Source organism: Alosa pseudoharengus, unplaced genomic scaffold (assembly GCF_046254945.1).
Source record: "Alosa pseudoharengus isolate Yale_2024_CS ecotype anadromous, Long Island Sound unplaced genomic scaffold, YU_APseudo_1.1 YU_APseudo_1.1_scf_10, whole genome shotgun sequence".
NCBI lineage: Eukaryota > Metazoa > Chordata > Actinopteri > Clupeiformes > Clupeidae > Alosa > Alosa pseudoharengus.
The window spans coordinates 5,940,001-5,956,232 of record NW_027468565.1 but is presented as its reverse complement, the minus strand read 5'-3'; the positions used below and the strand labels follow the sequence as shown (position 1 = coordinate 5,956,232).

At 42.0% G+C, this 16,232-nt stretch overlaps 1 protein-coding gene across 2 annotated transcripts in view; it reads left to right on the top strand.

Moving 5' to 3' along the window:
* The first annotated feature begins 218 nt into the window (after nt 1-218).
* Nucleotides 219-16,232, top strand: part of chka (choline kinase alpha) — a 17,081-nt gene continuing 1,067 nt past the window's right edge. The window contains exons 1-12 of one of the 2 annotated variants that reach the window (XM_076262221.1): nt 219-664; nt 1,146-1,254; nt 3,221-3,274; nt 6,845-6,958; nt 7,805-7,938; nt 8,809-8,913; nt 9,248-9,306; nt 9,420-9,507; nt 13,185-13,293; nt 13,394-13,500; nt 14,074-14,155; nt 14,898-16,232. The exon at nt 14,898-16,232 is cut by the window's right edge and continues 1,067 nt beyond it. In XM_076262221.1, the coding sequence (XP_076118336.1) occupies nt 429-664; nt 1,146-1,254; nt 3,221-3,274; nt 6,845-6,958; nt 7,805-7,938; nt 8,809-8,913; nt 9,248-9,306; nt 9,420-9,507; nt 13,185-13,293; nt 13,394-13,500; nt 14,074-14,155; nt 14,898-14,957 (1,257 nt within the window). In that variant the 5' untranslated portion in view covers nt 219-428 and the 3' untranslated portion in view covers nt 14,958-16,232. The remainder of the gene's footprint in view (nt 665-1,145; nt 1,255-3,220; nt 3,275-6,844; nt 6,959-7,804; nt 7,939-8,808; nt 8,914-9,247; nt 9,307-9,419; nt 9,508-13,184; nt 13,294-13,393; nt 13,501-14,073; nt 14,156-14,897) is intronic. The other variant, XM_076262228.1, reaches the window with a different exon arrangement.

Genomic DNA, 16,232 nt, shown 5'->3' with positions numbered 1-16,232 from the left:
ATATATATTTTTTTTTTTTTTTTTTTTTTTTTTTGTAGCGGCATTACCCTATTACTGATTTCAGGGGCCGAAGCCCAAACACAAGTCCTGAGCATTGTGATTGGTTTGATTCCTGGAGGGACGTGCCTACATCTTCCAATGAACGCAGTGTACGGGCGTGGTCGTGTGACGTCGCAGTAAACACCTCAGCCTAATGTAAAAACCACTGCAACATATGTTACAGTTAGTTGATTCGTTCAGTGTTGCTGTCCAACATTGACCACGAGCTGTCCTTTCAATCATTGCTACGGTGTATTATCTGTCTATATTCATAGTTTAAGTGGCTAAACAAGACTGTTCCGATAGCGTCCACGATTTAACCGATATTATTCAGTCAGCCCAGTTGAAACATTTTACAGTTAGCGAAGCGTTTCATTTTGTGAGTAAAAATGAAGACCAAGTTCATTAATGGGGTTTCGTCTTCACCTTCGATGTCATTGGGGTTATTAGTAACAGAAAATTCACTCGAGGTCCAGCCAAATACTGAGAATGACTGCCAAGATATCATTCGTCCGGACGAGCCTGATCAGCAGACAAAGCATAAGGCCTATTTGTGGTGCAAAGAATTTCTCCACGGAGCATGGAAATCTCTGACCGAAGATGAGTTTAAGATCACCATTATCAGGTAAGAATAGACTATGTAGCCTACAATTGTTTTCAGTTGTGTATATCGAAGTGTATAGTTCCGGGTTTTAATTTTTTTTTTTTTTAAACCGATATACGATTTAATATACTTTACTTCTGTGGCCTGATTCTTAATACAACCAGTTTTTATGTTTAACTGATCAGCAAACATTGCCTGTTACGCTTATGTCCAATGATCAGTCTTTAGCCGATGACAATGATGCGTTTATTTCTTAAAATGGTTGCCACCCAGGCCATTTAGAATATATTTTCCAAATGTTACACTGACATAAAGCCATCTGGTTGTGATTATCGACTAGTGGTCTACCCGTTGCAGTTCAAAAATGACACAACAGCACTCCTCTTGACCTAATAATCCGTTAAGATGTTGTAGCCTACAGCCTATGCAACGGAGATGTGTTTCTCCACACAATGTGGAACGTTGCATCTTGCACTTATGTGATTTGTATATCTGTGCGCAGGGGCGGCCTCAGCAACATGCTTTTCCTCTGCGCTTTGCCAGAGCACATCTCTAGCGTCGGTGACGAACCCAGAAACGTTCTCCTGCGGATATATGGAGCCATTCTACAGGTTTGTTCTCCTGGTGACCACATCCACATATTTCCTTGTCAGAGCATTAGGCTTACTGAGTCCTTGAAAAATAAACTCTGTGGTTTAAGCATTTGTGATAGCCTACAGAGGAAGGTGGGGTAACATTTTGGGGCAGAGATGTTGTCTTTCACTTCTAATGTGTTCCCAGTTCCACTCTGTGCAGACGGGCTCCAATAAGCTTCGCATCCCAACGAAGTGTCAGCCTTGAATGCAAGACTTTACAGGTTCTGATTTATTAAACCTGTGTTGGAACAGAGTGTCTTGCATAATAAAAAAGTAAATTCATGTTTTCATTTTGGTGAGCATCATAGCCTATATCAGATAATAAGCCGTTGAATTCTAAAGCTTGTCTTTGTCTCATCATATTATGAGTAAAATTGTAAAACCCACAATTGTCCAATGTGAGTTAATCATCAGTCATGACCTTTAACATATTGGGCAATATCTTAGACTGTGTGGCACCCCTCCAGGACAGTACTCAAGCTATAGGGGGGGAAAGTACACTATTTAAAACCACACCGTTTATCCACTTGGATATTTAATGTTGTGTATATGTAATCATACTCTGCATTGCCTTAAAATGACTCTGTAATAGACCCATAATTGATATGTTTCCCAAGACATACCAGTCATCTGTGAGAAGAAGACATTATTTGTTTAATAAACCCAGGAGGCTAACACTGTGTATAAGTAGTCGCCAGAAGCAGACTTCGTGTGTGTGTTTGTGTGTGTGTGCGCAAGCACGCAAGTCAGAGTGTGTGTGTGTGAGAGAGAGAGGGTGGCTGTGGCTTTGACGGAGCCACAGTCTTGTCGGGCGATATTCCACCATGGCTGTACATACGTGTGTTCTTTGCCGTAGGCTTACCGAAAGGAGCGTGCCTTGAGCACTCTTGTTTCCAGGTGATTCCGCCATACCAAACACGGTACAGTATGAGATTCCTGAAAGCTGCAGCAATGTATTCAAATTTCAGGAAACTTGATAATGAAAACGCCTCCAGTCATTGAGAGTTAACTTACTCTCAATATGTGCACCAGGCTGTTTAAGCTGAAATACCTTCAGGGTGCTTTCACTACTGCGTCTCTCATTGTAGTTCACCAGCTGTCAAACTGGCAACTGGATTTGTAGTGAGTGCCTATGCACCAGATCATAGATTGGTATTTAAGTTGATTAAAATGAGTCCATCTTAGAATGCAGCCTTCCTGTTTTGGTTGACGTTGTAGGCCACTGAGTACATTTGTTGGCATACTTTAAACTATTCATCGGTCCAGTAGCATTGTGACATAGTTGATGAGCTGTAAGTCCTGATTTGAGTACTCTGACATCACCCGATACAAGCCATGGCAAACAAACATGTGAAAGTCAGCAGAAAGTAGGACAATAACTAACTGTATCAGAGGAACATAAAATGCAGAAATGTGTCTGTGTGAGCAGACAAACATTAAGAGTTCTTTCTTCACCTTGGTTACCAAGCCTGAAATTACTGCTGCAGAAGTTTATTTATTATAAATTGGTAGCTAATGGATTGTAATGTACTGTGACCATGATTAAAAACAGTTCCCAAATATATCAAATGGAACATGGGTTTCGTAATGGCCCTCATAAATTCTCCTCAATAAAAAAGCTGTGCACACCGACAGTGGAATTATAAATGGCTAATTTTATGCCTAATGACATTTAATAGTTTTTTTCTCTATTGGGATGGTGTGTTGGTGTCATTAGACAAAGCCATTATGGGTAAAAAAGCAACAGATGTAACTATGACCTCTCTTCCCCCCTTTTTTGGGACATCTTTTTTTCTAAGACTAAACAATATGTTCTTTTTTTTCTGTATGGTATATTAAAATCAGTATTTTTTTGTTCCTATCACAATCTGTGAAAATAGCTTGGGTGATGCTGGAAAGACTTATGTACTCATGGTTAGTGTTTTTTTTCTTTCGTTGCTAGATGTCCTGTAATAAAGGGGATCCAAGAGAGTCAAACAAAGAAAATCACTTTCAAGTAAGTAACTAATAGACAAAAAAAGGAATTTGCCCACCCTGTTTGCATCTGTTCCTTCGCGCTCAGTCTCCTTTCTGGTCCCTGGGTAATGTGCATCTTTAGTGAGCACAAGCTTTGTATTCTCTCACTTTATACTGGAAAGGCCAAGGAGACAATCGTCCGTTCCAAACGGGACCAGGGCCCTGTCTCCGGCTGTGTAGTTTAGTGCGCCCCATGCCTCTTGTGGCCCTCCTGTTACTAGGAGGTCCAGGCCTCGTCGAGCAACCGTGTTGTTTTTGGCAAATACTCACTCTGCCATTTGTTGACATGCATGTAAAAATGAAAAAAAAAGCATGCCTGTGGCATGAGGATGAGGGATCATATGAGGTTAAAAACATTTTCTGTCTCACATTTCCTCTTCAAAGTACTATTAATTGTGCTGCACTCACACATTTCCTTTTACCAAACTCCTGTACAGTATATTGTCATTTATTGTATCAGCATGGCAGTTTGCCAACAGATTGCTGTTGTGTTTAGTTTGAAATATTAGCATGTGCAATTGTTTGCTAGATTGTGTCTGTTTTGTTTCATTTTGTATAATGTTCATGTAAATAATGCACAAGATATAATGATGAATAAGTTTGAGTTAATGTGCATGTGTAAGTTTGCATAAAATCTTGATTGCCTGGCATCTGTGAATTATGTTTGTTCATTGAAGACTGCCCAAGAAAAATCATAAGAAGACAGTCACTCACCACATATTGGTAAAGAGTAATGACTATATGCAAAAAAAGTCTCTGTAGTATACCTTAGCAGATAGTTTTATCCAAACACACATATATTTAGCCGAGGGATGCATTTGAGTGCCACGTGAGAGTGTTGGTGAGAAGGTCTGTCAGGTAAGTGGGTTACTTCCACATATGGCCTTCATTCATATTCACATGAGCTCATCATCATAGTCACCTCAGACAGGAGTCGGTTAAGTCCTCTGGAGTCCACTGGAGACATGTGAAGTGAAGACCCTCTGTTTTTTTTGCGTTTGGGGTTCTGCTATAGAGTGGGAGAAAGATCCGTATAGGCATCATAACACTAGAGAAATAAACAATTATCTGCATTGTATAATGTCACTTCATACATTTTGGGATTCCATTGCCTTTTACATTTTGTCCTCTCAGCATCTACTGTTAGCTCCAGTTCGTCTCCATGTTTCAGCAGCACCCATGGACATGGATCCTATTAAGAGCTTATCCTAGCTTCACCCTCATTGTCTGTAGTTTGACATTACCATAGCCCTTTTGTGTGTGTGTGTGTGTCTCTTAATGTTCTCTCTCCTCTCCTGTCATACCCCTGCACTCTACCAGGCCCATCCACCACTGATACTCTTCACATGGGTTCATGCCCTGGTTTTTCTTTATCTGTATGCAGCTGTAATGGGCTCATAGGTGGAAAAACCCAGCAGCTGTTTGACAGACTCACTACAAACATAAGGGGGAGGGGAAGTGAGAGCCAGAGCAGGTGCTGCCAATGGACCCACACATTGTGCATGCAGTTGTCATCTCCCATCCTGGAACATTGACCTGCCTGCTTGATTTCAGCTGCCTTCTCTCCAATCCTCTTCTTTTTGCTCTCTGCCATCTTTTTGTTCCATAGTTGAGATATCAACACATGCTTTTGCCTAAAAGCCAGCAAAGATGCTCGCCATGCTCAGGAGTAGAGTTAGTCATAAATTATTTAATTAAACTCGCAGTTAAATTCCTGTTTTTTTTTCTAGGTGTGATTCAGTAAGTACTCATATCCCCTTGGCCAGCCACTTTTCCTCTTTAACCGATTTGTTATTGCGGACGTGTAATTTCCTTCCATGCTTGTCCCTGGACGTTGAGTCACGGCGTGCTGCAGCAGTGTCCTACAGGATGTTGACAGGATGCATGTATGAGCCCTCCTCAGCTATGTTGACCACTGGACAGAGCACACGCTGGGAGGCCATTTTTGTGCTCATCACATGTACCCAAATGGATGCAAGTGTGTTGAAACAAAAGGAAGTGGCATGTGACCTAGATTTGTCGCAGTGGTCACAGGAAGCTGTTAAAGTGAGCAGAGCCTATTTGCACCACCTCAAAGTGAGTTTTGCCCCATTCAAATGTGACACTAGGATGGCAAAGATTACCCTGTAAACTAATAACCTGAAATTGCTGCAATTCCCATAAAGATTTTAATTGGCAAAACGTGTTGAAATTTTAAAACCCAGGGGTTACTGTGTAGGCTATTGGAATCAAGAGCCATGCACATGGGCGCACAATGTTATTTTCTTGACACAGATGTGATCTGTGCAACATTGTGCTGTGCCAGCCTCCCCTCCCCTTTACCCACAATTCAATACATATGTTCAAAATGTGTGTCAGGACGATTCCAGTAATGGAGCTTACAGGCTGAGGAGATTTGTAAATGGCATCCAGTGCCTGCACAGGGTAGGCTATTACAATAATATGCAGCCTCTAAAGTCTGACCTAGCACTACTTAGTTAACACAGCACAGTCTCAAGCGTGAACAAAACTGTCTGTTTTGTATTTATTAATAGGTTGACATTAACTAGGTCATCGTGTTTGGAACTGGAATGCTAATTTAGCTTTTCTGGGTTAGCGGGCAAGTAGGAGACACCAAAATGTCTGTGATGTCTTCACAGTATCTTAATGTGACAACATGCATGCTGTATGCCAAAGCATGCACGCTGCATTCTCCAGTCACAGAAAACTACCAATTCAGCTTCTGAAAATAACCATTTCCTGTTTGCATCACACCATCTAAGAATGCAGGGGCGCTGAGCTCATCCTCTGCTGTCTTGCCTACTTAGGCTGCTTCAATTCATGAGTTGAGTTGTTGGCAGAGCCTTCTCCTCTCAACACAGCACAATCGCCTCTCTTGTTCCTTGTGTGTCTCTTCTCTCTCGCCACAGCAGCTCAGCCACATAGTATGTCAATGACGTGACCTACTGCGATGAAAGAAGCAATCTTCCATTGCACTGAGACGACAATATTTAGAATTTGTTCAAGCTTGGGCCGCTACATTGAGTTTTTTTTTTGTATTATTATTCATTTTCATGGCTCAGTGGTAACTTCAGTTTCATTCCAGTAGAGACATATGCAGGGGTCCTCTTCGTGAGCAAGTTCATGTGACTGTGCCTTTACACACAAGGCTTCATGCATGCCTGTGGTCTTTGTTGATCAGAGGAGCTGGTCGAGTTCATTCTCATGTGGAGCCCCTTGCTTGTCCCACTGACCTCCCGCGGGGAGCAACGAGGGCAGATGACCGCCACTAAAACAATCAACCTCAGTTTGGCTGCAGCCATCTGAGTAGTGTGAATGCATCCCCCAATCATCGCCCATCCCTCCCTCACTACCGTCCCATTCCCCTGCTCCAACACAACACAATCAGCATTCTAACCAAGCTTCACAGCTCTCATTGGGATGAGGGTGGACTGGGGGGGTGATGATGGAAGAATTAACCTTTTTGAACTGTCTCAACAGAGGGGGGGGGGGGACTGCGGAGGTATTCTCGTGTGTGTTGACTAACTCCCTGTGCTCTTTCCTCCACCAGGGTGCCGAGGCCATGGTGCTGGAGAGCGTGATGTTTGCCATTCTGGCAGAGCGTGAGCTGGGACCCAAGCTCTACGGCATCTTTCCCCAGGGGAGACTGGAGCAGTTTGTCCCTGTGAGTTCACCATAATCTCGAGTGGTGTGAAAATATTGATTAGATAGCACTCTCGCTGAAAGCGTGTGTGTGTGTGAGAGAGAGAGAGAGAGAGAGAGAGAGAGAGAAAATTGCATGTCTATGCATGTGCTACATGACGTCCGTATTAATGAAATAATGATTCCATTACCAGTTAGTATTGTTTTTTTTAAATAATACAGCCAGAAATAGGTACAGACAAAATAGTACAGACAAAACATTACATAAGTTTCTGCCTCCAAGTCCTTGAGTGTGTTTCATGCATGCCCAATGAGCACCAAATGGAGGACCCGCTGTCCTATCACTGTGGCTCACCTAAATTTAGCCTAGTTTGGGCCCCACTTTAGAAGTACATTTCTTTTAGCTAGCAGGAGTACATTTAGCATTACTGGATTTTTTGCAAACCTAAACAAACCCATTTCTTAGATTAGCCTCATCATATTTATGTTAAATCTAATTATACACCTTTTATATTGTTATGAGATGATTTTATTTTATTTTGTTTTGTTTATTTAAATATTTTTATATGCTATGCACCCTCCTGTGAGTCTGGAATGTGAATATAAAGGTTGAATTGAAAATTGAAACATTGTGTGTATATATATATATGTGTGTGTGTGTGTGGTTAAAGTAAATAATCTAATATTCCTGGCTGTAAATAATTAAGGGGGAGGCGGTTTGGAATGCTCAGGGAGGTAAATTTGCAGCAGTCCAGACTAGTCCAGTTGGTTTGATGAGCCATTTTCCTGCAGCATTTGTGCGGTTGCCAGTTGGAGTGGTTTTCAATAAACATCACCCTCACATTTTGCCATTGATTCCTATTTACAGAGTAGAAAGCTGGACACCGAGGAGCTGAGTATCCCAAGCATATCTGCTGAGATCGCTGAAAAGGTTGCCAAGTTCCACGGGATGACAATGCCATTCAACAAGGAGCCCAAGTGGTTGTTCGGCACTATGGACAAGTGAGTTTGCTCCCTTGACAATACACCACCTGTGTTAAGGCCCAATTCGCCACTATAGACGGGAAAGTCCCAGATCTTCTCTGGGTAGCTACGTTGAAAGTAAATGCGAGTCATATGCAGGGTGTGGGCAGTCTGACCTATGAAGTCACTCTATACAAATGGTCTCTTCTTTCACATGGATGTTTGTCTGAAGAAATCCCGAATGTAGGACACACTGCAGACTGCTCAGACAAAGAGTCCAAAATGGTGTGTGGACACTATGCTAATATTAGCATTTGCAACTGTTAGTTATTGCTTTGGGCACCTGAACTCTAGTGGTGTGAGCACACACTCTTACATTGTGTTCCTTGTGGCCACCTTGTCTCACATTTCAGTATTTTCTACAGGCATTAAATGCTTCTATCGGCAAAGTTCAGCTGTGAGTCATCATAGTGAGTCGTCATAGCAACCATCCTCTCTAACTCCTGTTTAACGTCCCTGTAATTAAAACCAACTGTCAACAACGGTGTATTAAATTCTCACCACAGCTGTTATTGTCCACTTGCAAGTTTTTGGATCAGTGGAGTGTTGTCCTTTTCCCACATTAGCCAAAATAAAGACTGCACAGCATGGCAAGATACCAGCTTATCTGCACAATAGGCTACCAGAAATCTTAATGATAGAATGTCCTCCACCGTGGTTCAAACTCTCACACATGCCATAGAGCACGTAGGACATTTACAGAATACAGCCATTGTTGCCTGTTTACACTGTTAAAGTGATTATGCAGAAGCGCAAAATGATCTCTTGTTTGTATTTACATCATGAATGATAAAAAAAGCCTCGAAGCTTAAGCTCTATACCAGTATTTGCTCCTTTCCCTGTCTACAGGTACATGAACCAGGTGTTAAGTCTGACCTTCACAAGAGAGTCTCATATTCGCAAGTTCGCCCGACTGATGAGTTATAACCTGCTTCAGGAGATGGAGAGCTTAAAGTAAGCTCAACTTTGTTCACGTTAAAAAAATTTAAAAGCATAAACAAAGTTTATTCATTAGTAAAAGAATCATGCTTTTATTGAATGTGTTAAGTCATGTGAAATAATATTCGCATGAATCAAGGAATACAGTACATGAAGCAATAATCCACTGCCACTACCATCAGTGGCCATTAACTATGTTGGCCTGAAATGCGTTTACCAGATTTTAGTTGAATAATGACCTCTGTACCATGTCTCCATCATTTCAATTACATATCGTGTAGAGTAATTGCTGTAAACACATAGTAATTCTTCAGACTGATACATGACTGTTCTCCTTCTTGGTTCACAGGTATCTATTGGAGTCAACTCACTCACCCGTTGTCTTTTGTCACAACGACTGTCAAGGAGGTAAGAGCTAGCTCTGCCAACACGTTGCTTCTTGTCCGGGATTCCTTGAAGGACTGTTGTTCAGAAGGTGAGGTACCATGTGTCAGTGTCCTAACTGAATGCTGTCCCCACAGGAAACATCTTGCTCCTGAACGGTCGTGAAGACTCAGACAGACAGAAGCTCATGCTTATTGACTTTGAGTACAGCAGCTACAACTACAGGTTTGTAGCAAACACACACGCTGGACACAGTAGCACTGAAAGCATACAGAGGAGTGTTAGAGCAGGGTGTAGAAAGCAACTGTAGATTCACTCTTTCACAAATAAGTAATTTTGCCATAGACCAGTGGATCTCAAAGTGTGGGGCAGGCCCCACTAAAGGGGAATAGAGACATGGGACTTGAAAATTCCCCACCTCCAAAGTGGGGAATGACTGAAAATGTTTGAGAACGACTGCCATAGACACTCATCTGCCATAGACCTAAATCTTTTAGTCCTTAGAGGAGCCAAGGTTTTGTTCAGGAACACATTTCTAATGAAATCTCTGAACCTCTTGTTTATTAAACCAGTGGTCTACTGTCTTAATTCAGGGCTGCCTGCTTCTTCTGCTGGCCCCTAGAACAGGCCCGTCTCTCAGTAGCATCCTTTTAGGAATACATCCAAGCTTCCTTTACTCTCCTGTCAAGAATTTCCCCCCCTCTTTTTTTCGCTGTCTTGCAGTATTAGCAAGTTGTGGATTTAAGCCAGACATTCAGCTCAGTCCAATCCAATCCAATCCACTCAATTGCCTCATAGGCTCCTAATTTTCTGGCAGCATTTTTTGGACATTTGTGAGCTCATTGATTGATCACTGCTGCAGCCAGTATATAGGAGGCTCCTTCATTGAGGAAAGGGAGGAACACCCTCCCTAAAATGTCAGAGAAAAATAAAAAATATATAAAGTGAATTACTAATCTGATAAATTACTGTTATTACTATTTTTAACACTTTGAATGAACAAAATCGTTCCCCTAGGTCAAAATGCCAACAGCACCCCCTATCGCAATTGAAAACTACTGTATGGAGGAGCTTCCTCCTCAAGCCCTCATTGAAGTCCATTATAAACGCCTCGGACCCCAGCGGCTCGTGAATCACGTCGTTTTCAATGGCCAAGGGAGGAAGCTCCTCCGTACAGTAATTTTCAATTGCGATAGGGGGTGCTGTTTTTAGCGGCAACGGTTCAAGAATGTTATCTGCAGTCAAACTACGAATCTTATGTTGAACGGAAAGATTGTTTTTTGCTCGTGAAATAAACAGTACAATGGAATCAGAGGACAATCTCAAATCTTTTATACATTCAAATACACTGATAATGTTTATTAAAGCAGGAAGACCAGCTCCAAAAATTCATATTCCAAAACAAGATGGTAAGTGTAGGCTACTGAATGCTACATAGTCAGACAAATAGGCTACTCATGGCTAACTGGTAACGTTAGCACAGAAAACAATCAGCCATAGCCTACTGCTGGCCTGTCACATACGTGGACAGTTCACTTGGTGATAAAACATTTTTGGATAGTTATGCGTTGTTATAATCATCCAAGTTATGCCTTAACTAAACAATTGTTAAATAAGGTTCTTGTTATTATGTTCTTGTTTTCACCGTTCTAAATGTATCTTTGGATGGTAACATTGTTAATGAATGTTTCAGACCATGATGCATTCCTTTAATGACGTCTTCAATAACATTTGCCTTTCGAGTATGCTTTCATAAATTCCCACTTAGCTATTACAACCTGTCTTTAAATTATAGCGATTTGGCTTTAAAAACAATAGCATGTTACAAATAACCACATTTAGGGTCTATTTTTAATGGTAAATAGTTACATGGTCACAAGTACAAGTGTCTATTTTTATTATTATAGACTTTTCTTCCAATGTATTACACTGAGCAAAACCTCCAGACTTTCTGTAATTTTGCACATCTGGAAAACAGTATTGCATAACTACACATACATATCTTACCTGTCTTCCCAGACCTAAATGTACATTTATTTACATTTACATTTATTAATTTAGCACTATTATCCAAAGTGACTTATATATTTAAATTATATTACAAAGTCCATTGTCCCTGGACGAATTGTCCCCCCCCCCCTCCCCCCGAGAATGTCAGAACAGCATTTATTGCACAACATTGCCAGTTAAAATGCTACATAGTACATACTGCTGCTATAAATGTGTCTGGGTAGGCGGCCTACATACTCTATTGTTCACATATGCCACCAACACCATCACAACCTCACATTTGCCACTAACGCCAATCAGGCAGACATTCCTTCCTCCGTTATTTTTTTAACCACCAGCCGCCACTGATATATATAGATATATATATATATATATATATATATATGTATACACATAAGGTCAAGCATCCTTATGTAACCAACACACCCAGGTAAACATTCTTTGAGTTTCCTTATCACTTTTGCTTTTCCATTCTGTGGTTAAAGATTATTTGCCTCACAGATGTCAGGCAGAGTGTTCCAGTCTCTTTGATCACACTTGCCAGAATATTCTAGTAATAGCTCGCTCTTATCCAAGACCTGGGTCCCCTCACCCCCCACCCCCCAAAGCGTGGAATGCTTTTGTGCCCAGCTACTTACAAGGGACATTCAGTGACCTGGCAGTCAGCCAATATGGACTCAGTCAAAACACTGGGCAAGGCATTCAGGTTCTCACACGTGCTTGCTTAAGAGTGGTCGGATTTCACACAGGTTTAGTCACTAGATGCCCACGGCTTTCCCCAATTAGGCACTTCTGTTGTCTGCTCCAGAGGAGAGGTCCTGCCAGCAGGCCTGATTGTCCAATAGGTGATGGAAATCTCTAAGTAGGCACTATGCACGACTCCATTTTGGATTCACTTGTACTGGCATATCAACTTCCTGTTTACGTTAAAACATTGGCAATTATGGCTTTTTTCTATAGTCATTGTCTTCAGGACCTCGTCTCATGGTAATGTAGACCGACTTTGTGAAAATGTTGTGTGCTACTCCCTCCAGCAAACAGGAAAAGGGTTTAAAATGTTCTTAGTCTTAATCAAGCAACTGGAAAAAAACTGATATTACTGAACTGGTTAGGTAACTTATGCTATGTTCAATTACAAATAGCCTACTTTATTAAAACTGACTGGCTAGTAATCTGTAATTTTCTGTCATAGCCTACTGTGTACAAACAGGAAGTTGATTGCCCTGTAGGAAGCAAATCCAAAATGGAGTCCTGCATAGAGTCCATTGAGCCCAAGCCTTGAGATACATTTTGTTTCTTTCCCATCCCCCTGTCCAAGCCGGCCTCCTCTCTCTGGAGTGATGCTCCGTCTCTTAGAGGGCACCGGGCAGCGTTTTGTTCCCCTCGCCGGACCCCGAGCTCCAGAGTGAAGGTTGCGCTGCTGCTGGGAATGGTGCTTGGCATTCAGAGACACATCTTGTGCGTGTTTTTGTCTCCTCTCCAAAGCAGCTGTGCTCCACATTAAAAAAAAAACTCTCCCACCCACCACACACATACAATCTCTCTCACACACCCGCGCGCACACACACACACACACACACACACACAGACACACCCAGAGGGAGAATGAAAGGGAAGAAAAGCAGCAGCACTGAGTGTTTGCCAGCTCATTACTGATGTATTTAGTCTTACTTCTCAAAGGCCAAAGTTGTGGTTCAGTGACAGCAAAATTGCCTTTTTGGCAGATTTTGCCATGGCGACTAGGGGGGAGACTTGGTGAGGTTAGGAGAGTTCAAAGATCCCATTTTTGCAGATGTGAGCGCAATAGCAGAGGCAATAAATCTTACTCAGACGTTAATTCAGTCGCATACGGGAATATATACTCATTGGTTTTTTTCTCGCTTTTGAATTAGGGGGTTCGACCTTGGAAACCACTTCTGTGAGTGGATGTATGACTACAACCACGACAAGCCTCCATTCTTCAAAGTCCACACAAAGAATTACCCTACCAAAGCTCAGCAGGTATGTAGCATTTAAGCTCTTCTTCCTCTAAGTGTCCTTCACCTCAGGCTTATTAATAGAAAACACCTGACTAAACTGCTTTATGAAATGCTCTCCACAGCTGCACTTCTATGGGCATTACCTCTCTGAGTTTGACAAGGGGTTTGATAACTTGAGCAGTGCGGACCAACTGAAACTTAAGGAGAAGATGGTGGAGGAAGTCAACAGGTAGATACTATGGGCACGTTATACACACACACACACACACACACACACACACACACACAGAAACAGAGTTGGTCAGTACAATCATTATACAGTATACAGTCATTGGTGAACATATGGCTCTTGTTCTGTATTGCTCACTAGAGGTAATGGGGTGAAAAGTATTTGATATTTGAATTACTCTGTGAACCTCTGAGTAGCTTTTAATTATCTCCTCATGGTTGGATTCACAGTCTTTGATCAATAATGACAAAAATATGTACTAAATGTAGTAGAAACTCTTGGAGTAAAAGTGTATGTTAAATAATGGCTCCATTGCTGAGCCCCTCTTACTCAGTTTTTCAAAGGGCCTCTGTAGGGAAGACAAAAGCTTGGCAGCGGCCCAGGAGTGTTGAAATGCACGTCTCTGCAAGGTCATTACAGAGGAGCGGGGGCTTTCGAGGTAGCACTATCTTCAGTGAATAACGTGTCCTTTTGTGTTTTCGTGTGTGTGTGTCTGTGTGTGTGTGTGTCTGTGTGTCTGTGTGTGTGTGTGTGTGTGTGTGTGTGTGTGTGTGTGTGTGTGTGTGTGTCTAGGTTTGCTCTTGCCTCTCACTTCTTCTGGGGTCTGTGGGCCATGATCCAAGCCAGAATATCCACTATTGAGTTTGGCTACATGGTAAGTCAGACCTTCCCCTCTGTTCAAGAACTTAGGGCCAGATGTACTAACGCTTTTGCGCCCACTGAAGTCGTATTCTCTTCACAACATGCGCATAAAAACATGGTGTGATATGTACTAACAGGCCGCACTTACACCACAGGCCAGTAAAAGCGCAGACTGCCTGTTGCAGGAGCTGAGAATGGCAAATTATGTTTTTCCGTGTCATGCATATACATTCATAGGAGGGTCAGGGACGTTATGAGTTTCATGTGGAGAAAAGGGCTGATTACCTGATGAGCTATAGGTATGATAAATAGCACGTAAACTGAAGATCCACTGTGTTCGCTTTCTTTGGTTTGGCCATGCCGCTGATAACGCTATGTTCTCAAATGTACGTACATCTGGACCTTAGTATCTAATGGACCCACAGCAGTCTAGACTCTAGATCATATGGCAAGCCAGACATATTATAGAGCATATGGTGCATATGGTTCGACTGTCTAATAGCTACAGTGTTTGTGCTGTGACACAACCTCAGGGCCCCTACACAAATATTTGCCAGGTCAGAATATCATGACGAGAGAGATGTGAGAAAAGGCCGTGTCACTGCGGTCTGGCTAAAATGCTCTTCTCCTCTGTGCCACTGAAAATGTAATTTGTTTAATATCCCTTTATTTACATACTTTGAAATGTCAATATTGCCCTTCCCCGGTATTTTGAATGTTTATCTTTGCTCTCTGTTGTTGATCTCTTTTCCCAGGAATATGCTATGGCAAGGTTTGATGCATACTACGACCTGAAGAAGAAGCTGGGAGTCTAAGGGTTGTGTAGATTCACTGTTTTTTGGTAAAGAGGACCATTCAATGGTGTTGTGGAAGTGGGGTAGAGCAGGGGATGGGTGGATTAAAGCATCAATGTGTCTCTTTTCAAAAAAGAGATGCTCCACTCTGAACGTTGCTGCATGGACCACGTTGACGACACTTGCAGAATGTCCAGCTTCTACTGACTAACGTCCCATGCCTGCCCTTACAGTGTTTACAAGTTGTATCCCCAAACATTCCATGCACTTGCAAGTCCTCAACACTCATCGATGACACACAGAAATATTCACACATGTCTGTTCACATAAGTCTTGCTAAGGCATATAAGGTTTATGCATTTACTTAACACAAAGACGTGGAGTTGGAATGCCAACATTGGTGGAAAAATACTCAAATGCACTTTCAGTGTGTTTTATTGCAGACGCTAATCCCGCTAACTGTGTTATCTATACAACCGCAATGATAGCAAATGCACTGTGTAGGACTAAGGTTGCAGTCAGTGAGCAGAATAGCCAAACACTATGTTGATAGTGTGGTCCAACCTCCACTTCATGTCTACAGTGTTTTTTCTCCAACACATTTACCTTTACTGTGACTCCTCATTGGTTTACCTCTTTCCCAACTTGAATATAGCCTATGGTGTTATTAATTAGATGAGTATTTTTGCTGCTGTATAAGCTTAATTTGATAACGCTTGTGAGTGACCTGTGAAAATGGTTGAAAAACTGTCACTAGAGGTGTTCTCTCCCTTCTGGAGGTGAATGAAGATGGTCGATATCTCGAAAGAGATTCTGTCCGTTGCCACTGACAGAAGCAGACCAGATATCCCATTTAACCCCAGTACAATCCCATGGATCACCAGTTGCCATGTGCTGAGTCATAACAGTGTGGATATAGGGACTGTGTTATGCTCATTTGTTTACATCTCATGCAGATTTCCAAAATGGGCAAGATGTAACAAAAAATCTTGTCCGCACCAAACTGTCACAATCAAAATATTTTTGGTTCCCTAGTGGTGCACCACAAATAATCTATTCACCTTCTAATGACGAATGATCTAGTAGAATGTTTTAACCAGTAGCACCCACTCCCACCGGTGTATGGGGACGGAGTCTACATTAAAACCAGGACTGCTTTCTATCGTCAAACAGTGGGATGTCAAGATTAAGGGCCCAAATTTCATTGACGGGCAATGGGCAGTGTGGATGGGTCAGAGCAGTGCTCCCACTTTCCATTCCATAGCTTTAGCTCATACACAAGACACTTTGCTCATT